The sequence below is a fragment of the Neodiprion fabricii genome, chromosome 5 (assembly GCF_021155785.1).
Source record: "Neodiprion fabricii isolate iyNeoFabr1 chromosome 5, iyNeoFabr1.1, whole genome shotgun sequence".
Lineage (NCBI taxonomy): Eukaryota > Metazoa > Arthropoda > Insecta > Hymenoptera > Diprionidae > Neodiprion > Neodiprion fabricii.
In genome coordinates, this window is record NC_060243.1 from 2,755,488 (window position 1) to 2,776,322 (window position 20,835).

Below are 20,835 nucleotides of genomic sequence, written 5' to 3' on the forward strand. Positions count from 1 at the left end.
TTTACAGGGTATTTCTTTACTAAAACACACCGAGGCGCACTTCCAGGCTTGGTCACGTTTTCTTTTTTTTTTTTTTTTTTCTTAGGACTACAATTCGTTACGAGAGTATAAATGATTGAGACGTGATAACAAGAGGAAGAAAATGTAGATGCGAAAGGAGCGATTAAAATAATGACTTCTTGATCATTAAAATGTCCGAAGAGGAAGAAACAAACCTTTCTACCAGTCTTGTGATGAAAGTAATACAGTTTTTCGTGAAAAAAGAAATGGAAAAAAAAGGAAGAAAAAACAGTCAGACAGGGATCACCACACAAAATACTCATAACAATGTTGTAGTAGGATTTAACAAGAATATAACAAAATATATAAATTCGAAAAGTATGCTGTAACGTATTTATATATAATATACAATATAAAATATAGTATTAAGGAACAAACGTCGAGTTCGTTATTGAATGAGCCGATTTTTCTGGTAACTAGCCCAGAAGTGCTGCATTGTTACGAAACAGGTACGAATATCAATGTTACAACTTCTATACCTAATTTTGATACATATACTATAGACTGACCACGTTCCCAACTAGAGTGCAACATCTCCGTTTTTTCTGTCGTCGACTCATGACAATAACGTTTGCATGAGCCGTGGAAAGCATCATCAACGCAATTCCTCACTTCTACTTTATTATATAAGAGGTTTGTAAAAAATGTCGAATAATCTTTCTTAATTTTACTGAAAATTACAAATTCTCTCTGATCGCCGGCTGTATTATAATCAAAATATTTATTAACTTCACCAAATGCAAAAACAAATCTTAGGTTCCGATTACGATCAACGTTAAAATAGAAATGATCCTTTAAAATCTCTTTTACAAAAGTTGGACCTTTCATAATGGTAACAGATATCTGTTTCCCTGAGTGGGATGAATTATTGCATTTACCGGTCGTTCGGTCTCTTATAGTAAAATCCTTCAATAGTCTATTGTTAAAACAGCCTAGTAATCGATAAGAATTGTTAACGCTGGTAATAAATTGGAATATCTCATGTTCATTATTACTGACGATGATACTTCGAGCAAGGTGTAAAAAATGTTTGCAATAAGTTTTATAAATGCCTTTAAGAATATTACCGAAACGAGGATTATTAATTCTTTTCGTTATTAATTTGACGAGTAATATCGTGATAAAAAGGTTAATCCTATTTTCGGCGTAAACTAATCGCTCGGCGATAACAACACACAGACACCACTGATAATATAGTTTAAATACAACACCATTGCTAGAGATTGAGTAGTAAGATTCCCCACCATGAGAATTAGCGGATTGATACCGTATAATTTGGCAATGGAAGTAGGAACAATGGAAGTGACAATTAATAAGCCCCGGGAGTTGCAATGTCTCTCACGTGAGTAACGTGTCATCCAACTCTTCTATCTTACCCTCTGGCTGCGATAGAACTTTACGCAGAACTTTACTCACAACGTCGGATAGTGACTCCCTCGCACCGGCGTCCAGCAGTCCGATACACCTCTGTAAAAACGATATTGGAAGATGAAAAAATTAAGAAACACGAAATAGACAATTCTAATCAAAGAACTTACCTGGTGTTCCGAATCTCCTTGCCGCAGTCTGAGTACGGCGATGAGCGCAAGTTCGCTGTTTGCTTTGACATAGCCATTCTTTTCCTTCGTGCCGTTAACCAGCATCGGTAGAAGCGACCTCAAAAGTTCCGGGGACATTTTCTCGGATGGAATATTACGGGCCAAATGTATACATATTCGAGCTAATAATTGTTTCACTTCATTGCTACTATGGTTCATCGACTGCAAGCAAATAATTCAAGCTCGTCAGAAAAAAATATATGGAATACAAAAATAGAGATATTTTTCCTTCGTAGAGGAATTTATAGAACAATCAAGTGCTCACTCTGACGAAAGGAGTCAGGATCTGTTGTGGTATTGGCTGTTCTTCGTTCATGAGGTACTGGAATAGATAACCGCATGCCCTAACTCCGTTCATAGCTATTTGAACTCTGTCTGCTGAGAGGTAGGACAGAATAACTTTGCAGACACGATCCTTATTTTTTCCCGAATAGAGGCTTCCCGGTGCTTCTTTTAAAGCGACAAATAATGCGGCCGATCGCCCATGCCTTAGCATCCAATCAGCATTAACGTCATCACCTATGAAAAACCGTAAAAATATTGTGTGTTGCAATTAAGTGGCGTAGATATTTCTTACACTAGACTGGCTAAATAACTTATCTTGACTTACAAAGTAGATTGTCGTTGTAAGCAGTTGCAAGTTGTTCGGGAGAGAGCCACGGCAACAGAGCTCCGAAACACCCGGCAACCGCATTTCTTGTAACATCTTCTGGATAACCCAACATGCTACTCAAAGTAACAAATACCTGTTTCCTCATCGGTTCAGTCATTTTGTCACCAGCAGGTGTGAGAACGCCACGCAATGCTTGCAACATGGTTTCCCTTAAATGAGAGGTAATATTTGTAAGTATCTAGATGCCACATCGTAACGTTTAATGAAAAAAAAAACTCCACACGTCGTGAATAAGAATAATTTTAAATTTAAGTCAACGACGTAAAAGAGATGACAAAACTGACCTGATTGCAGGATCGTCGGCTGTCTTGATTCCGGTATGCAATTCCGCAAACAATGGATCTGCCCGAGTATGAATGACGATAAGGTTGCTCAATGCATAAGCAGCCTTTAATCTGACTTGTCTGTTGCTGTCGTTCAGGGCTTTCAAGAAGGTAGTTTGCAGTTGGGGTAAAAATTGCTTCAGCATCACACCGACCTATTTTTCAAATCGAAATAAGAAGTATCAGCTTACCACGGCCGTACGGATTCCCGAAATGGTGGGGAAAAAGTTCAGCTTAGGGGCGCGAGTTGGTATCGAATCGGATTCCTAGGCGATTTTGCGAAATGGTTGAGAAACCCGAAGTTTTTTCCCGGATTCTCGGAATTCTCGAAAACCTCGGGAGCCAAACCCGAAACTAATAAATTTTTCCCCTCCCAACCCGACTCGACTCGAAGAATCCTGATACCCGAACAGCCCTATAGTTTGGTTACTTACCTTTCCTAACAATATTGCTAGAGTTTCTAGAACCGCTGCTTTTACGCTCCAATTAAATCGATCTCCCAAAATACGAATAAGGGGACCAGTGATGTGTACAACACTCGGTTGCAGGGCAGAGGCACTGGTTAGTTTAATGACTTCTCCCAGACCTTGCGCGGCTTGTTCTTTAGCTTCCGGCATACCGTTGAGAATAGCTTCCCTGAATATAGGAAGAATTGGAGTAATACCCTTGGGCAAACAGAATCCTGGAAGTAGCTCCTGTCCTTTTAAATCAGACACAGCGAAACGAACAGCTTGACGAATATCCTGAACGTGTACAATCTGCTGATCTGATCCCAGCGTCTAGGAAATCGAAATTAAAACAATTATTTCTTATCTCCAACTTCACGAAACAGAAGAAAATAAAATCAAGAACCATTTTCACACCTTAGTAACTGCCGTAAGTGCCTCCCAGCTCATCTGCAGCACGTCTTTGTCGTCGTCGGTGAACAAATGAATCAAACCACGTAGCAGCTGTGGCACATACTGACTATAGTCAGCCCGTGAATCACGGCAAAATGCGCACAGTAGCGTAGCCGCACTTCTGCGACGAGATGGATCCTCAGATCTCGTCGCTTCCATCAGCTGATCCATAACTGTTCTCACACCTACTTCATCGGTTACAGACAGGACAACAGCCTGGCAGTATTCGAGTTCTTGCACCTCGTTCTGAGTGCCCTGAGCACTTGACAACGCGGTCAACAAAGCAGGTAAGATTTTGTGAAGAAATCTCGTTAGAGCCTCGCCAGCTACACTAGCCAGTATCGACAGAGCCTTTGTATTCACAGGAGGAGCGGTTAGTTGAGGAACGAGATATGGAAGAACGACTCTAGACTTGATTGCCATAACTTGACGGAGACCGTCCAAAGTGTTTTCAGCCTCTGATTGATCGGGAGAGTTCAGTTGATTCAACATGGCAGGTAGAATGTCGTCCAGAGCACGAACACCGACTGTTGAATGCAAGCTGTCGAATGTCTTGGCAGCCGCTTGTCTGACCTCGGGAAGCGGATCGCATAGGGCTTTCCTGAAATAGAAGGAACGGTTTCAAATCTCTGGTGATCTATCCAGTTACGAAATTGATGTCTGTAAATCTAAACCCCCCCCCCAACTTGACTCAAAAATTTTTTTTAGTATGCTTTAAAGAGTTACTTATGAGCTCTAAAACCGTGCAAACCACAATTCTGATTTTTTATCAAAAAATTGTTTCACAAACCTAACAGTGGGGACGAGACTATTGACGAATGTAAGAACCATATCTTTGCTGGTGCTAGCCATGATTTCCGAGAGTCCAATGCAGACACCTTGCCTCTGATCAGCCTGTTCACTTTGCAGACCTCTTTCTAAGATGGGTATAATCTCAGGAAGAACTCGTTCGCCCAATTTTCTCACCAAATCACCCAAAGTTCGAGCAGCAACCTGGCGTTTGTCATAGCTGGTGCTGGCGAGACATCCGAGTAGAAGACTGAACAGCGTAGGTAATATTTCTCGCAGCGTTCTTGGAGTATTTGTCACAACCACCTTCCAAACGTGAAGAGCAGCCTGTCTGACCATAAGAGCAACGTCTGAACGACCCATATAGAGGCCAGCCAACACCCTGTTTCTTCTCTCGGCACCAAGAGCGTTGATAATTGCATAGTGTGACTGTTCTGTTCCAAAATTATCATCTTCACTGGCAGTTTCGGTAGACATCTTACCAGAAACACCAGAAATTCTGTACAGCAAATCTCCCAAAAGTTGAACCGAAGAGTATCTGATTCTCCAGTTGTCATCAAACAGACCCCTCTCCAGCTCAGGTAAAAGTAACATTATCGCCGAGTCAGCGTACAGCGTTACAATCCTCTGTCCAGCTTTCAGAGCGGTTTCCCGAACATATTCATTCTCGTCGGCCAAAGCCTTTAGAATTGGATTGATAATCTGACCAATGTAGGGTGTAAATTCCGTAGTAAAAGCACTAGGCATGTAAATAAACATCATTATATATCCATCCTTGACATGAGGTGCTATGTCTGTTCTTTCCGCTGTACTTATGATCTCTGGCATAAGTTTGTGAAGTTTTTCAACCCCCAGACCTCTAACAACTTCAGACAAACCCTGAGCAGCCCCTGATCTATCAACACTGCTGGTTTCTGATGTGAGCGTCTGCATTAGCCATGGCAGTAGGTCTTCGAAGCTAGATTCTCCCATTCCACGCACCATAGCACCTAGAGCTCTGGCAGAAACGCTTCTTACCTCAGGCACAGGATCGAGCAGACTGGTTTTGAGGCCAGGTATGATGGTAGGAAGATAAGGCGTGAGATCTTTCTGATCCGTCAATGAATACATATTCCCAATAATCTGTGCAGCCATTTTTCTGGTCTCCGTTGAACGATCCATAAACGCCCTTTGGACTACAGGCATAATTAAGGCTAGCGACGGAGCGTCTATGAAATGGACAAACTGAGTATCGAGCAGAGTTTGTAAGCAGGTTGCAGTTTTGTGAGACGGATCTTGCAGAGCTTCCAAAAGTACAGGTACAATCGCTTGGATTTCTGGGTTTCGAATTACGCTACCTATCACCTTCAATGCTTCAGCTCCAGCCTCTTGCACTTTCATGTGAGAATCACTTAGAACTTCGATAAGCTTTGGCACGATACTCGGCAGACAGCTGCTCAATTGTTTTGGGGCACAATATGCCATGGCACCAAGCAGCTCAACGGATCCTAGAAAATTATTGAATCTTTAGATGGCATACTCTGAATAAGAAAATTCAACACATACTAATTGACGAGTATATGGAGCATTCCATGTCAACTCGACCTGGATCTTACCCTTGACTTCTCTGATTTGGCTCGCTATTATTTATACAATTGTTTTCACTCTCGGAAGCATTCAGTTTTTTTTCTATCGAAAAGAGCTTGAAACAAGTGAGAAGAGAACATTGAACCACTCCGGCTCAAAGCTCAAAATTTTTCTCTTCGAGAATCAAGACAATCATAAAACATTGCATGGTAAATCAGAGAGATCAAGTGTCAAGCCCAGGTCGAGTTCGCATTAAATGCTTGCCCCATATGGAGATGAATACTTAAATCAAAGGATCTCACCTGTCTTTGTTCTCCACGAATCTTCTTCCAGAGCGGCTAGAAGACTGGGAAGAACAAGTTTAACTCCATGAGCCGAAAGTTTGCTCATAACAACTCTTGCTGTGTCATCAGTGGCTGCTCTGACGTACTGACTTGAATCCCCAAAGCAAAGTAACAGATGAGGTAGGACATGGACAATGTATGGTTCAAAAAGCCTCCCTAGCATAGTGCACAGCATTTCAAAAGCAAACAATGCGCCCTCTCTATGCCTGTAATTTTTCTTGTCCTGAATAGCGTTTGTCAAAGTAGTCATAATGTCGAGCTGCTTAAGCGCGAGGATTCCCATGCCCTTGACAAGGCCGGCCAAGCCGTAAGCAGCACCTTTGCGATCTCCATATTTATCGGATTTTAGAAGCTGATGTAAAAGCTTTTGCACTATACCAGGAGCGTCATCCTTTATAGATGGAACCAGATGTGGTAGACAATTAGCAACGGCTTCTTGAACCTGTTGAGACGGTGTCGACAGAGCTGATACTAAGCGTAGAACAATCGGTTTGATTCTTGCATCATCCTTATCCAGATGTCTGGCCAACAGTCCCATCAAAATAACGACTGATTGTCTGATGGAGTCGAAGCTACCGCTCTTTGGTGCCTTATCCATAAACTCCTCAAAAACAGGCAGTAAAGAAGTGATATTTGCTTTACCGTGTAAATCAACAGCAGCGACAGCAGCAGCAAGCATCTCTTTACGAACGGCCTGATTCCTATCACCTAAACCGGTAGAAACAAAGAATTGTACCAAACACCGAACAGTTTCAGGTGTCAAAAGCGGGGCTAGTTGAGCCAGCGCCAAAGCGACGCCTCGCCGAGGTCCCCACATATCAATGGGCTGCTCAATGACTCTACCAAAGTCATCCAACTTTGGAGGAATCATAGCCAATTTATCTTGATATAATTCTAAGAGTCGCTCAAGTATCGGTGGCATCAAGCGCTGTTCAATCGTTAACAATTGTGCCAACGCTCCAGCAGCTGCTTGTTGTACAGCTTCAACAGGGTGAGCAACATCATCCATTAGCGCTTCGCTCAATGCTTCGCAGTCTGCCACAAGTCCCGCAGAATTCCAAAGCTCTTCAGCCAAGGCCCTATTCTCCTCAGTAACATCAAACTTGGCAACCCAAATCCTTCGCGTTAGTCTCAATGCCTGCAAGTAGTCTTCCTTTTCACTTGGAAAAGCTTGACGAACAACAGTGAGTCCTCGCAATGCCGCATCTCTCACAACTGGCAATGGATTTTGCAAGGCTCCAGTCAGAGACTCGATTTCGCCCAAGGTCGCTGTCGCAGTGCCAGGAGCAGCACTCCCCGAATAAGCAACATCAAGTAGAGTTGCTACTGCTTGGGACTGGACTCGCCCTGTGGTGGTGCTTATGAGCTCGATCAAGAGGTTGAACATCTGTCTTCTGGGAAGAAGTCTGGGATGTTTTGGATTTTTAGGATTATCGTCGTCGCCTCTGAGCTTTGCGTGGTCCTGAATAATCTGCAGCCCCTGGCTAATAATCGAATCATCTTTGCTGGATAAAAGAGTAGTGTTTATGAACGGGAAAAAGTAGCAAAATGCTGACGCTGTTGGATTCAGCTTTTGTTTTACAGTGACCTGGTGCAGCAGACCCAGGGTCCTTTTCACAGCATGATCCAAAGCCTCATCTTCCCAAGCCTCGTTGAGATCACATTGTGGTTTCAACTGACGTAGGGTGACGTGGGCTATCAGATGAGGAAACGTTGCATTATTGCCGATTTTCACGGTGTTTCCAAGGCCAATGAAGAGTTCTGCGAGCATTGGAGCTGCCAATGGCGAGCCTAAGTTCCTGAGTGTAGATGGCAGAAGGTCTTTGAAATACAGAGATAGCTCAGTCCCATTGCCACGTGCTGCTGCATTAACCATAGAGACAGCTTCAGTGATTTTTGAATTTAATCCTGTGAGTCTTGCTCTAATTGCATTCTCCTTTGCGGTCTGAACTTTTAGAGCTTCTTCTTGTTTCGGCGTGAGTTTAGGTTCCTTTATCTTTCCTTCCCGTTTGCGCTTCTCATAAAGTTCTCGTCGCAACTGCAGCTCCTCTTGCTGTTCTTTAAAAGAATACACTTTGCTTTCTCGCTTCATATTCATAGCGTTTAGAATTTCGTTTTCGTCATTGCCCGGTATCACGGATTTGTCATAGAGTTCCCCCTCGGGAGTTAAATACGTGAAATATTCGTCTTTAGTTATCTTGAGAATTTCAGGGTCGTCTAATTTGCTAGTAACGTTTACAATCAAGGCCGGAAGTATGACATCTGGGGCAAGAGAGACGACTCTAGCCAGGGCATTCTCGTAACTCTGAACGGATTTATAGTTCTGAACAAAGGTCTTCCTAATTTCATTGCCAAAAGTCCTACAAAATTCTCTTGGTATAAGATTAAAGTTCTTAACAATCTTGAACCATAAATTTGGTACAGCTTTCAAAATCACTGGATGATGAGCAGGAATCAATGAATCTCTAACCATTTGCATGGCTGCTACCTCAAATAGAAAAGATCCGGAACAAATGGCCAACAGTCCGTCAGCTAATGCTCGTCCAGTGACTTCGCCGGTCACTAATTCGTCTTTGCTCTCTTTCTCAGCCTCAGTTCTAATCTTGGCAACTTCCAAAAATTTATCAAACTCTGCCAGCAAAGCTTCGGCAGGTTCGTAACTACTCAAACCGGTCAAAACTTTTTTGAGCAATGGTGCGCAACGTCTTCTAGTTGTCGATTTAGCAGTCGTTACACAAGCAACAATAGCCCTATTTATGCCTGCCAAAGCTTTCTCGCTCAATCTATTAGAAAATTGGAGTAAAAGTCGTTCGCATACTAGCATTATATTGAACAACGCGTCGTCCCCGCATGAAATGAGAAACTTTTCCGAAAAGAACAATTGATCATCCACAGCGTTCCACAATATTGTTTGCTTATCATTTTCAACTTCCCCCGCCAATATAAGCTTCAGTATCAAATATGCGGCTGCTAATCCCTCGGCCACTGCCGCAGGATTGGTGGACTGCTGCGCAGCCCTTGTTATCGCTTGACTAAGAATCGGAGCGATGACTTGCGAGTGAGATGCCATTGGAGTGCTGAACAGAGATTTGATGTATGCAGCACGGACACTTGGAGTTGAAGTCTTTGCCGCCATTCCCTTTTTGAAAGACTCGATTACAATTTTAGGTACCTCGTTAGCAAATTTGTTGCACCAAAGTACCATCATCTCCAAAGCGTGAATCAAGGTCTTCTCATGCACTTCTGTATCCAAGACTTTGATGAAGTGAGTGCAAGCCGTCTCTGCAAGCTTCTGAATATTGCTCCCAGAAACTGCGTTGTAGCTGAGATTACCGGCACCCTGAAGAACGGATATTTTATGCGTGACAACTGTTAGCTTTCCTTCCGAGCCGTGAAACACGGCAAAAAGCGACGTTAGCAAACCCTCGATGGCTGCTGCATCTGAACACTGAAGAGCAAGTCGCCGACATGCATCCACAGATTCTTCTCGCACAAGATCTTCTTTGGAATGCAAATTCGCGAATAATCCTTTGCTGATATCCTGACTGTATTTACTCAAATCGAGGCTCACTCCACTCAGTATGTGACCAACAGCCTCGATGATAATCTCAGGGTTACGTAGCATTGCTTTCTGCAGGGCAGGTAGGAGCTGATTCTTAAATTCGTCATGGGTAACCCTCTTAAGCAGCGGAACTGCCGCATCTACGACATAAAGGTCGGGCTTCTTTTTGCAGCTGACGCTAACTTTGATTAACGCATCTAGAACATTTGTCTGAAATCATAGTTTAAAATTAAAGCACAGTACGAATATTCAGTGTTATAATTACTTCTGGTAAGGATTCAAGAACAAAGCATACGTAAAAGGGTAATTTTTTAATCATTAAAAGTAGAAATTTAGTAGGTCTTTGATATTAATATTGGTGTATTTGACGATACTGACAGAAAGCTATTGTTTATGTATAAACAAAATAATTATTATTGATATACTTAAATTGTCATATAATTAGAACTGGACAGATACTTCAGAAGTATATATCAATTTATTTCATATCATGAATTGATAATTGATTTCCTCGTGTTGTCTTGCTCATTTGTTAAGTAATGTACTGAGGGCTATGCTTGTATGAGTTTAACAAAATGCAAATGAAAATAATAAAAAATAAAAATATGTACCTTCAGTTTGTCGGCGAGCGAATCCTTTTTCGTATGAATCAAATACTTGATCAGCAAGCTCGCCAGAACAACAAGCCCAGTGGATACCTCTGCTTTTAGCAGGATGTCAACGTATTTCTCGTCAATACCCTTGACGGTTTTCCATCCGTGTGTAAGAAGCCTGTAAACTTTTTCAGAGAGTTTCTTATCCCCACAGGCCAATGCCCCTGCAGTTAAACTGGCCTGTGCTTCAACCAGCTTGGATAACTCTGCATAGCATGATTCAGAGCCCTTGTTAATGCCATGAACAAGGACCAATCCTGACCATTTGAGGGTCAGGTAGGCAGTCAATGACGTGTTCAATCTGAGCAGAAGAAAAATGCTAGTTGGCAACGATTATTTACTGAGTTGATGTATATTTGAACAATATGTTTGTTCAGCCAGGCAAAAAAATAAATAAACAATACTCACGTCGGCACTAAATTCTTATGCCAAGCAGCCTGCTCTGCTATTGCGCTGGTCATAAATCTGACTGTTGCATCTGGCTGTTTCTTTAGCAAAGCTACTATCAGGTTGCTCACGTAAGACTGTGATGAAGTTTCCTTATATCGATGCAAGGTAATTGATACAACTTTGCATATTCCTCCAATGATCTTTTCGTTGATACCTAGAAGATGATAACTCATTATACTAAATGCTGCAACTTCTCAGAAGCATGTAATTACTCTTAAATCAACATCAATTATTAATCAATAATGTTCATACAATCAGCATTCGAAAAGCAAACTATTTCTAAGGAAATAAGAAACTTTTTAAATACAGAAACAAAAAAAGACTGAAATTAAAGGTTGATTTGTTTCTGTAACAACAAGTAAACAACATATTGGACAGACATCGCCGTTTAGGTACGTTCGGTAAGGCAAATAGTAAATTCACGTCCTGTACTTCTGGTAAGAATCTAGAAAACGACTAAGGTGCAGCTTCATGATTAGACAAAAATTAGTAACTACAAAAAGAAAATGTGTAATCAATGATTTGTAGAAAAACGTATTTAGCCACTACTTTGAAATTTTTTTCTCAAATACAACTTTAATGATTACCAAGAAACGAGTTATCCAAAGACTAACGCTGGTGTTCTTTAAGGTGATTAAATGCAGATAGTGCTCTGGCTTATGACATTGACAAAAAGTTTGCAAGCGACTAGATTCAAAAAATATCTAACTTGAGATTGATAAGTTAGTATTATTAAAAAAAAATCTTATTAGATCAGTGTATACTCCCCACAAATATTTGTGGATAGTTTGGTAGCATGCAAAGTAGTGTTAATTGATTGATTTCGTGTCTAAAAAAAATACGGCGAGAGAGAAATTAACACAAGGTATGGGCAGAAAAGTTCAAAGGACTAGCAAAACGTTAGTCAGATTTAATTGAAACGTGCAGAACGTATGCGTAATATGTGAGAATTGGTGATCCCACCTGGATTTGACAACACGTCGACGACATTTTTGAATATATAACGGCGCTCGTTTTTGCTTGCAGTTTGCACCCGGTTCGGTAGATCCTTTAAGGCTCTGGCTAGCTGGAATCACAATATTTACGGTTCACACAAAAGTTAGTTAGAAAATATAGCTAAATAATATGCTTCCACGTGACAGACTCACCTCAGCGTCCGCCATATTTTTTGAGAAACCGGCTGACGAACACACGCAAAATTACCTACGAATAAAAGTCTAATACTCAAGCTGCGTTTCAATCTCGCGACGGGACGGGATTTTCGCGACGCGGTCAAAGTTTTACCGAATTGCCGTGGCCCGCGAAATCAGGCATAAATGCGAATTACCGCGAAAGAATTTTCTAGTCCTTTGTCAGTTTCTATCCAACAGAAACTCGAGGATAAATGACAAATTAAACGGAACAGCTTATTGAGTTAACGCAGTACGCGCGAAATCCTTGTATAAGTATCGAATATTTGTCTTCCACAATTTGTAAATTAAAAAAAAAAAACTGTATCGTATGTTGCCCACAACTCTGAATCGAAATGGTGTCAAATTTCAACTCCCTGAAGCTGGTCGCAAATGATACGACCCTGATCACTTCAGTGTCAGAGATATGACATTTCTATTGCAGAAATTAAGAATTCGTCTGCTAGTATTAAACCAAAACTGCAGCCGTTTAGTTTTATTATATACGTAATTCGAAATACAGGTGTATAAACAATCAAATTTTCTCGAAAAAAACTATCTAACATGTAAAAATACGAAGCCTCAAATTAAATGGAAATAATTTGTTATCTTTATTATTTTTTGGTTAGAATCATTAACAAATAAGTCTCGATTGCATTCGATGATATGTTTGCGTTAGCAGTGACAAATCCTGAATGTGTGCTACTACGTGAATTGATAAACTATTCTCACGTAATGAAAATTGCGCAAATACAATGCAAACGTCACATCACCGTGGTTAAACCTTCAGCTGCAACTTGACAATAGCCACAACAATTCGTTCAATCAACGTGGTAAGATTAGCCCGAAATTATAACCGCGACGACGTTAGACTTAACCTGCTCTCCATGATTGTAAGACTACTAAAAATAATATCATGAAGGTCCGCTAATCTGATGAAATAAGCACCTATAAAATTGTCCCTAACCCTTTTCGACCCTGAACACAAAGTGGCAAAAACCTCAAAGCCCCGAAATGTACGCGTTCAAGCCATTTGCGTTTACAAAGCATGAGCCAAGGAGTGCGGAGAGACCGAAGGCAAGAAGTGGGCATCGGATAGCATGCGACGAGTTGAACCTGTACTCGTACGGGGGCTTCAACCCGTGCATATCAAACGACGACCCTGACATGAGAGATGACCTTACGTGGGTGGAGAGTAAGCCGCTATTCAAAGAACTGTGGAAGTTTAATCTGGTGACGCAAGAGTGGCGGCGTCTCCCCTGCCAAGAAAACATGCCCAATGAGCTAGCTTCAAACGCTGTTATACTCAAAGGAGACAAGCTTCTGATTTACGGAGGTACTGGCGTCCCCTTTGGATATAACTGCAGCAATCATCTTTACATATGCGACGTCAAAAACGGCAAGATGCAGATGGTTCCAGCTCGAGGGCATTTTCCACTTGCTCAATATGGCCAGGCTCTCGTTTGCCACGGATCTTATCTTTACACCGTCGGTGGAACGACGGGCTACAATTACACCTGTGACATCCATAGATTCGAACTCAGGAAGGCGGTTTGGGAACACGTGTATATTTGCGCTGGCAGGGATCAGTCTGAGCCAAGAGGAAGATATCGGCACGAACTTGCCTTCGATGGGAACAAGATATACGTCCTTGGAGGAGGCACCGCTCTTGAAGCCTTCGGATTCTTGGTAAAGCTTGAACTTTTCCTCAAATCTGAGGGAAAAAGACTTTCAGTTATGCGAAGTAGAACAAATTTGATATATACGTTTGAATAAATGTAACAGTTTTCTTCTTTTGTATCAAACTTTTTAACTTTCTTGTACAGGAGATTCCAGCATTTGATTTAGCAACGAACAAATGGATGACTCTGCTGACGCAAAGAGACTCGAATTATAATTCCGTTCCTGCTCCTAGAAGGTGTCACGGCTCAGTGCAATACACAGATGAAAGAACGGGGGTAACTTCGGTTGTTATTTCTGGAGGATACGACGGGACTTATGTATTTTCCGATGTCTGGCGCCTTGATCTCAATAACCTGCAGTGGAACTGTTTGAGGAAATGTGTCTTGCCGAACCCTGTATACTTCCATTCTGCTGCCCTAACACCTGAAGGCTGCATGTATACGTTTGGAGGGATAATCAAGAAAGACGACGAGGTCTATGTGGCAACAAATTGTCAGCTAAAATACAAATTATAGACTAATTATTCTTTACTGTTTATTGCTTACGTTTCAGTTTGGTTCCGCGGTACTATTTACCATGTATTTTAATCTTGTTTTGTATTTTATCGTGTTACAGGGCACCAGGACTGACGCTGTTCATTCTGTCTGGCTGATAATTCCGAAACTGTCTGTAATTTGCTGGCAAGCTTTAAATTATTACAATAGAAATTTAAAATACTATCCTCCTGATGAGTTACTCCACATCGGCGTACCAGCTAAATTTGTTCAAAGGATCGAGCACGATGCTTCATAATTGTGTTATCAGCTATAGTATATTTTTCTTTCTGACTCTGAATAACGTTAAAAATTGATGAAATTTATTGTTGCTAGTTATTTAATTATCTTATATGGTATAGTGTTGAATATTATTACAAGTTTGATTTTTAACATTTTCCAATCAGCTTAAATGAAGTTGAAATTTTCTATCTATATAATGTATCTATGCCAATAGATGCATACCCACATTTTGCTAATCATGTTCGCGTTGGTCGTTATTTTTGATAGTATTAGTAATTTTTCCTTTTGTTTTCACTAGAAGCACCGACTTATCTAATATCGTGTTTATTAGAAAACTTTTGATGGTTGCCTTTTTTTTAATTTTAATTTTACCTTTGAATTATTCTCTACTTTGTAAATTGAAAGAATTTAAATTTGTTTTACGCGTTACCGGTTTTTCCGAAGCGTTTGTATATATGCAACTAGCACTTAGTACAACATCCGTGTAAATATGTATACATCCTACGATTATCCACCGTTAAATTTCTAGCATTTTGGGACACTGAAAATCATACATTAAAAAACCGATACCTATCATCAAAAGTCGAATAGAAAATTAGCAATCATGTTAATATCTTGAATTCGACGAAGCAGCAAGACCTTACAAAAAAATCAACAATATTTTGAACATGTATATTGAACTATTCTTCATTGGGTTGTTGATTAGCAATTGAGGATATAATAAGATACGATTTAAGGATAAATATAATGTACTTATTAAAAATCTTGCCTTATCAGTAGAACATACAATTTGTGTACTTACGCGATTTCAAGTACAGAAATTTATACCTATATGCAAAATACATACGTAACTATACCAATGAATATAATATAAATTAAAAATTTAGCGAATCTAATTTAAGCCTGAATATTGTATGATTAAAAACACCGACACGGTCTGTAAAGCGTAACGAAAATCATGTGAAATATAAAAAAATCTATATTTTGCAAATTTTCTCTTATAAGTATCATGATTTACATGTATTTTTGCACAGGTAGAATTGAGGCTATTCGTTTAGAAAAAAAAATTGCAGAATAAGATTGGATATTTGAAAACGTTGACTGAAATTATCCACAAACGTCGTGTCTGTTGTCCGTAAACATCAATGGTATTGCCTACTGTCGGTAAGTAAGTTTTCCATAAAAAAAATTGTTCGAAAAAACGTATTTCATGTTAGAGAGCGCTACTGAATCGAGAGCGTAGGCTCTCAAGATCGTGCGGCATGCGCACAATTGATCTAGTTGATCTACTGTCTATGTAGCCTCTAGCGCATCGTATAAGTCTCTGCGACCGAGAGACCTCGGTGACTATTTTCAAGCGAGGCAGCCTAGCTAGCTTGTTCACTTCAACTCAAGCCCGCGGTTGAGGTGCACGACAACGGAAGACCGTCATTCGTTAGCTAGAGCGAAGAGGGATAATCACGTTTCCTTCATGTCTTATTCGGGAACGAAATCTTTACACCTTACCATCGTTATCATGTTTGGCGAAGTGTTTATGTAGTATTCATTCGGCTCGTAAACGCCATTCGCCTACCAATTACCTGACTACTGACCGTTGATACCGAGGAAGAAGAGAAGAAGAGAAAAAAACGAAACACGAAAACCGAAGTAGAAACGCAGGAAAACAGAAGAAGGAAGGAAACAGCAACCACCGATCAAACATGGAACAAAAACGCGTATACAAAGTGGTGCTTACCGGAGGTAAGCGTCATATCTGCAATATGTTTATTATTGACATTATTACTACCGTTCAGCCGCACGCAATAGTGAGAAAAATTATCCTTTCATCGCATATCGTCATACACACGCGCAGATACGGTCAGCGGATTCGTACCGCTTAGTTTTGCTAAATTCCTCATCGTCAATAATAATCGTTTGGTTATGTGCCGCAACTTTGCTTCGTTGGCTTAAACACACCTTAATCACGGTATATTTAGCAACCTCGTATATATTCTCAAATTTGCCAGCCGTGCACAAACACCGCTTTGTCTGTGTAAGTTCCGACAAACGACCCTTGTCGCGCGGCATGTGACTCACGCAGTCGCCCGCCAGCTGTAGCAGATTCCCGTTAAGGTGGAAAACCACGTGTCTTCAAACAAAATTAACCTCACCTTCGGAACTTTTCCAATTGATCAACGTTTCAATATTCGTACCCTTGCATTTATCCATTTTATCAACTTGTTATTCACACCTGCAGTCGTAAACAAGCCAGAGGATGGATTCCGCAATTCCACCGCAATTCCTCCGCAACCCTCTCACGGGTTTCCGTTTACTTTTTCCGGATGCGGGTCAAATCCCAAACTCGGTTTTACCCCGTAATTATCGCGTATGTATATTAAATCATCGCGTGACTCGTAACTGCCCCCCCCCCCCCCCCAATCCCCCCTCAAACTACCAGTCCTGTCTTGTCGTATAATTGGAATAGATTAAGATTAAAACCGATTTTCAGATCTCTTCGTTGCCAATTCGGAGACCGGAATATACAGGCATTGATATATTATTTCACTGTAGATGAAATTAGATCGCACGTGAATGTCGCTGAGTTATCGGTTAAGAAGAGACATTCGAATATCGTTGTTATATGTTCGATTTATATTGTTCTTTTTCTCGGAAGATTTCCCCATAGACGAGACACGCTGCGCACCTTCTTTTGGCACGGCCCTGAACTTCGAATAAACAAATGAAAATAAATTGAATGGTTATAGATAGGCGTATGTAGGTATGTGTACGTTGCGATTTACGTTTTACATGAAGCTGAACTGGCGTGTTCTAGGTAACTCACCGGTTCAAACCACTCCGAACAATTACCAAGTAATTCATTATACGTATATGTAGCAAATCTACTTCGCGGCGGTTCTTACAATTAGTTACATACGATACTTATCGTGTAAACACGCGCACATTCCTCATACGCGTATGCATACGAATAGCAATTAATAAACTTACGTACCGATAGCATTGTTCGATTTGCGGTAGGTACGCCGCATCAAACTTTCAAAGCAACACATTTCCGAGCATAAAATTCAAAAACCAACCAATGCCAGAGAATATCCTGAAGTTGGCCACGATAAGTTCCAAAAGTGTTTCGATCACATTCGATCACCTTCAAGTCATAGCTAACTGTCTGAAAATGGCTACAGTCAGTTAAAAAACAAAATAGCTACGATCATTTCAAAACAATCGGTATTTTCGGGAAAACAACCGCGAATCAGATTTCTAAGAAAGAACAAAAATAGATCTAAAAAAAAGCACTAGATTACAGAACATGACTGGGTACATTGTTTTTTCTACAAGTCAATCGTTACATTAACGTTACAAACTCCGACCTCATGGATATCCAAATTGAACAGAGAACCGAGATAATACGTATAGTCTAATACACAAGGAACGTACGCACACATGTCGCATCATGCAGCGATCGAATTCAAGGTTGTGATCGACTTTGATGTTTCCACTAGTCTCGTTAGTTATTTCGGTTGAAGGAATTGCCATAACCGCTGTTACACAATAGTCTTATTTTCCATCCTACACCAATAAGGCCAACGTTTATGCCTACAGGTACGTCCTGTAATTTATTACAACGTCGTATGCACGACACTTACAAGTTGTTGAACAACTTATGCAAATGAAGAAAGTATGGGCTTTGAACGGAGATCGAAATCCAGTCGCTTATAAACACCACGAGATGTAGAGTAACGGTCGGAAGCTCTTTGCCAAGGTCATGACGGCCTTCACCCAGTCCCCGCCTGACCTTGAATTCCCGCCGCCTTGTCCTTGAAGGTCGTCGCAACTGAGGTGTCTCGTTTCTGCGTTTACCTTCCTAAAATTTTTCATTCTTTCTTTAACCTGACCCATACATTGTTTTTCTCCTTGTTTCAGGTCCGTGTGGAGGAAAAACTACCGGACAGGCCAGACTTTGTACGTTCTTTGAAAACATGGGGTGGAAGGTGAGGATCGATAATGTACTATTTACTATCAATTTTCCATTATCTGAAGATGAAAAGGGTTTTTTTTTCTCGTTGCTTACAACGAATATCTTGTTTTGGTAACAAAGAAGATTAAACAGGCTTACAAGGGTGGCAAGTCTTCCTTAACAATATACTCTCAGTTGGGATTGTTACGTTATTTTTAATTTGAAAAAGTTTCTCCAAACAGTTCGCCAATTGTTACATAATTTAACCTGACCCTGTCTGTGTCTTTGCTTCGCATTATTCCACACACGAGATGTATAAGCATCTATATTTATATACCATACGTATTCTAGAAAAGAATCCTCACTGCATCTCTTCGTTGTAGTTGAAAAAAATAACTCGGATTTGCATTATTCACTATTTTGAAAAGTTCGTTCTGACCGCGGATCTGAATGTTGTGGCATATATTACGGTTAATGCGCGTTTACGTCACGATTCTGTAATCGTTAAAGCGTACGTAATTAGCATCGAAGCAACCTTCCGCTTAATATTTCATTCCCCGAATTATATTATCGAATACACGTACCGTGAAACAGAGAAAAAATAGAGTGGATGTATTGTTGTATAAATTCGAATAAAAGATAAGTAAAACGGATTCATTTGCAAGTCGTGTCGGAATTTTTTTGGTCTCCTTCGGCTTTACGCCCAAAGTTTCATTCCTGAAAAACAAATTTGCAACAGTCGTTCGAAATAATTTACACGACATTATAGCCGTAAATTTAGTGTAAATAATAGCTAGCCATACATTACCGACCTGAATTCAAATTAACCGTGTAAAATGTCTGATTCTTCGTGTTTTTCATGCATCGAATTAATGTGCAATTTTTTTTCTCTCTGTCAGTCGTCGCGATTGAGTTGAAATCGATCGGCATCACGGGAACTAGATTGAAGTTAGCAACGTTATCGTAACGAACGATTGGGTAAAAAATATGACTATTTTCTTATCTTAACAATTACTTTGAAGGAACGAACATTTCAAAAACTTATTATTTTTTGTTTTACTACGGTTTACCGAATTTCAAACAATTCCACAATCGCTATTCAACGGTTTTTTCCTCAGCATAAATCGTTACGATAACGTTACTAACTTCAATACGGTTTACGGGATGACTATAATAAGTAAGTCTTTTCGCCTATACAGATACCTATAAATATCAAGTCAATTGATTAAATTCTTGTTATTATTACGGCCGTTGACAATGATCATCTGCATTTGTTGCTGTTCGATCCTTCATATCTATATTTATAACTTCAAAGAAATTTTCATACTGCATTATACAGTATGTATATATTATGCGGAGAGAATTACGATTTTACGAACTGGTTTGGAGTTATCTAGTTCGTTGTGCAGGATTCGATAGAGTTGGTGGTTGTCTTCTTTTTCAGGTGTTCCGTGTCCCCGAGACAGCGACTGTGCTGCTCAGGTATGCTACAATATCACAAGCTATAAGCATAAAATATTATCATAATTCGTATTATTTTACTATCCCGTTTATTTATCATTTTTTTCACCATTTTCTTTTATCCTTTAATTTTTCTCTTGCCTTTTATCCGCCACAAAGATGTGTATTCAAAATTTTATAACGAAGAGACGCGCGTATTTTTATTTATTTATTTTATTAATTTTTTTGTTTTGTTCTCTCTCACCCTCCTTAAATAGATCTCAGAAAAGTATTTGAAAAAAACAAACAAACAAATAAACAAGACAAACACGATTTTACGATTTTCCCACACAAATTACTTGATTAAAATCTACATCGAAAGAGAAAGCGAAAAATAAGATCAAACATTTTCACGCAAGATGTCGGACAGAAATTTATTATTCACGTCGTCACACAAACGGTTTTGCAACAAATTTGAGGATTAAAAAAAAGAAGAATGAAAAAAACGGGAATTCTTATCATCATTTCCGATTTATAATTATCATTTGTCCGGGTGAATTTTTAGGCGCGTCAAGAGATGTAATCGTTGGCAAGGCTTCTGCTATGCTCGGTTTAACGTTTGTTTGATAACTGATAATTACATGTGTGTCATGTACGTAATATACTTCATACACACAAATGTTGTAACTTTCATTCGTACAAGACGTAGTATACATATACACATAAGCCATTGAGGGACAGACGATTATTTCGTGTTTAAGAATTATCGTCAATGCCCACGAATGCAACGTGACCTTTATGTAATTATTATTTTTACACGTTAATCGTAATAGCTGCATTCCAATGTAATAAACATAATTCTACGACTGTTTTACAATGTAATAACGCACTCTTCAGG

General features: G+C 40.0%; 3 protein-coding genes and 1 long non-coding RNA gene across 12 annotated transcripts in view; 2 read left to right on the plus strand and 2 right to left on the minus strand.

Moving 5' to 3' along the window:
* LOC124183390 (eIF-2-alpha kinase activator GCN1) lies at positions 1-17,565 on the minus strand. Of its 2 annotated transcripts, none has more exons than XM_046571824.1 (13): positions 17,535-17,565; positions 11,881-11,983; positions 10,876-11,071; positions 10,426-10,768; positions 6,211-10,024; positions 4,344-5,829; positions 3,518-4,154; positions 3,089-3,433; positions 2,616-2,809; positions 2,269-2,480; positions 1,924-2,177; positions 1,599-1,820; positions 1-1,527 (listed from the first exon to the last, which is right to left on the minus strand). In XM_046571824.1, exons 1-13 carry the CDS (start codon positions 17,541-17,543, stop codon positions 1,399-1,401), a joined length of 7,944 nt encoding a protein of 2,647 aa, XP_046427780.1. In that variant the 5' UTR covers positions 17,544-17,565; the 3' UTR covers positions 1-1,398. The 2 variants fall into 2 exon arrangements, with proteins under 2 accessions (XP_046427780.1, XP_046427779.1); XM_046571823.1 differs by lacking the exon at positions 17,535-17,565 and adding an exon at positions 12,066-12,289.
* On the plus strand, positions 12,503-15,536 carry LOC124183403 (kelch domain-containing protein 10 homolog). Of its 2 annotated transcripts, none has more exons than XM_046571852.1 (3): positions 12,503-13,775; positions 13,913-14,261; positions 14,385-14,538. In XM_046571852.1, exons 1-3 carry the CDS (start codon positions 13,101-13,103, stop codon positions 14,396-14,398), a joined length of 1,038 nt encoding a protein of 345 aa, XP_046427808.1. In that variant the 5' UTR covers positions 12,503-13,100; the 3' UTR covers positions 14,399-14,538. The 2 variants fall into 2 exon arrangements, with proteins under 2 accessions (XP_046427808.1, XP_046427807.1); XM_046571851.1 differs by having other exon boundaries at positions 12,504-13,775; positions 13,913-14,242; positions 14,385-15,536.
* The window catches only part of LOC124183397 (TRPL translocation defect protein 14), a 15,909-nt gene continuing 10,920 nt past the window's right edge, over positions 15,847-20,835 (plus strand). For 4 of the 6 annotated variants that reach the window (XM_046571839.1, XM_046571840.1, XM_046571843.1 and 1 more), the window contains exons 1-3: positions 15,850-16,285; positions 18,464-18,531; positions 19,942-19,979. In XM_046571839.1, coding sequence (XP_046427795.1) covers positions 16,246-16,285; positions 18,464-18,531; positions 19,942-19,979 — 146 coding nt within the window. In that variant the 5' untranslated portion in view covers positions 15,850-16,245. Of the gene's footprint in view, positions 16,286-18,463; positions 18,532-19,941; positions 19,980-20,835 lie in introns of all 6 variants that reach the window. The other 2 variants (XM_046571845.1, XM_046571844.1) reach the window with 2 other exon arrangements.
* LOC124183412 lies at positions 17,851-20,291 on the minus strand. 2 transcript variants are annotated; one of them, XR_006870974.1, is made up of 3 exons: positions 20,068-20,291; positions 19,877-19,999; positions 17,851-18,390 (listed from the first exon to the last, which is right to left on the minus strand). It is a non-coding gene; the product is annotated as an uncharacterized LOC124183412 (long non-coding RNA). The 2 variants fall into 2 exon arrangements; XR_006870975.1 differs by lacking the exons at positions 19,877-19,999; positions 20,068-20,291 and adding an exon at positions 18,835-19,560.

Excerpts from the sequence above, each read along its gene's own strand:
- LOC124183403 (XM_046571851.1), top strand. The coding sequence starts at position 13,101 with ATGTACGCGTTCAAGCCATTTGCGTTTACAAAGCATGAGCCAAGGAGT. Across the intron at positions 13,776-13,912 it reads TTGAAGCCTTCGGATTCTTG|GAGATTCCAGCATTTGATTT; the intron begins GTAAAGCTTGAA and ends TTTCTTGTACAG. Across the intron at positions 14,243-14,384 it reads TAATCAAGAAAGACGACGAG|GGCACCAGGACTGACGCTGT; the intron begins GTCTATGTGGCA and ends ATCGTGTTACAG.
- LOC124183390 (XM_046571823.1), bottom strand. Across the intron at positions 11,072-11,880 it reads CGACGTGTTGTCAAATCCAG|GTATCAACGAAAAGATCATT; the intron begins GTGGGATCACCA and ends ATCATCTTCTAG. Across the intron at positions 3,434-3,517 it reads CACTTACGGCAGTTACTAAG|ACGCTGGGATCAGATCAGCA; the intron begins GTGTGAAAATGG and ends TCGATTTCCTAG.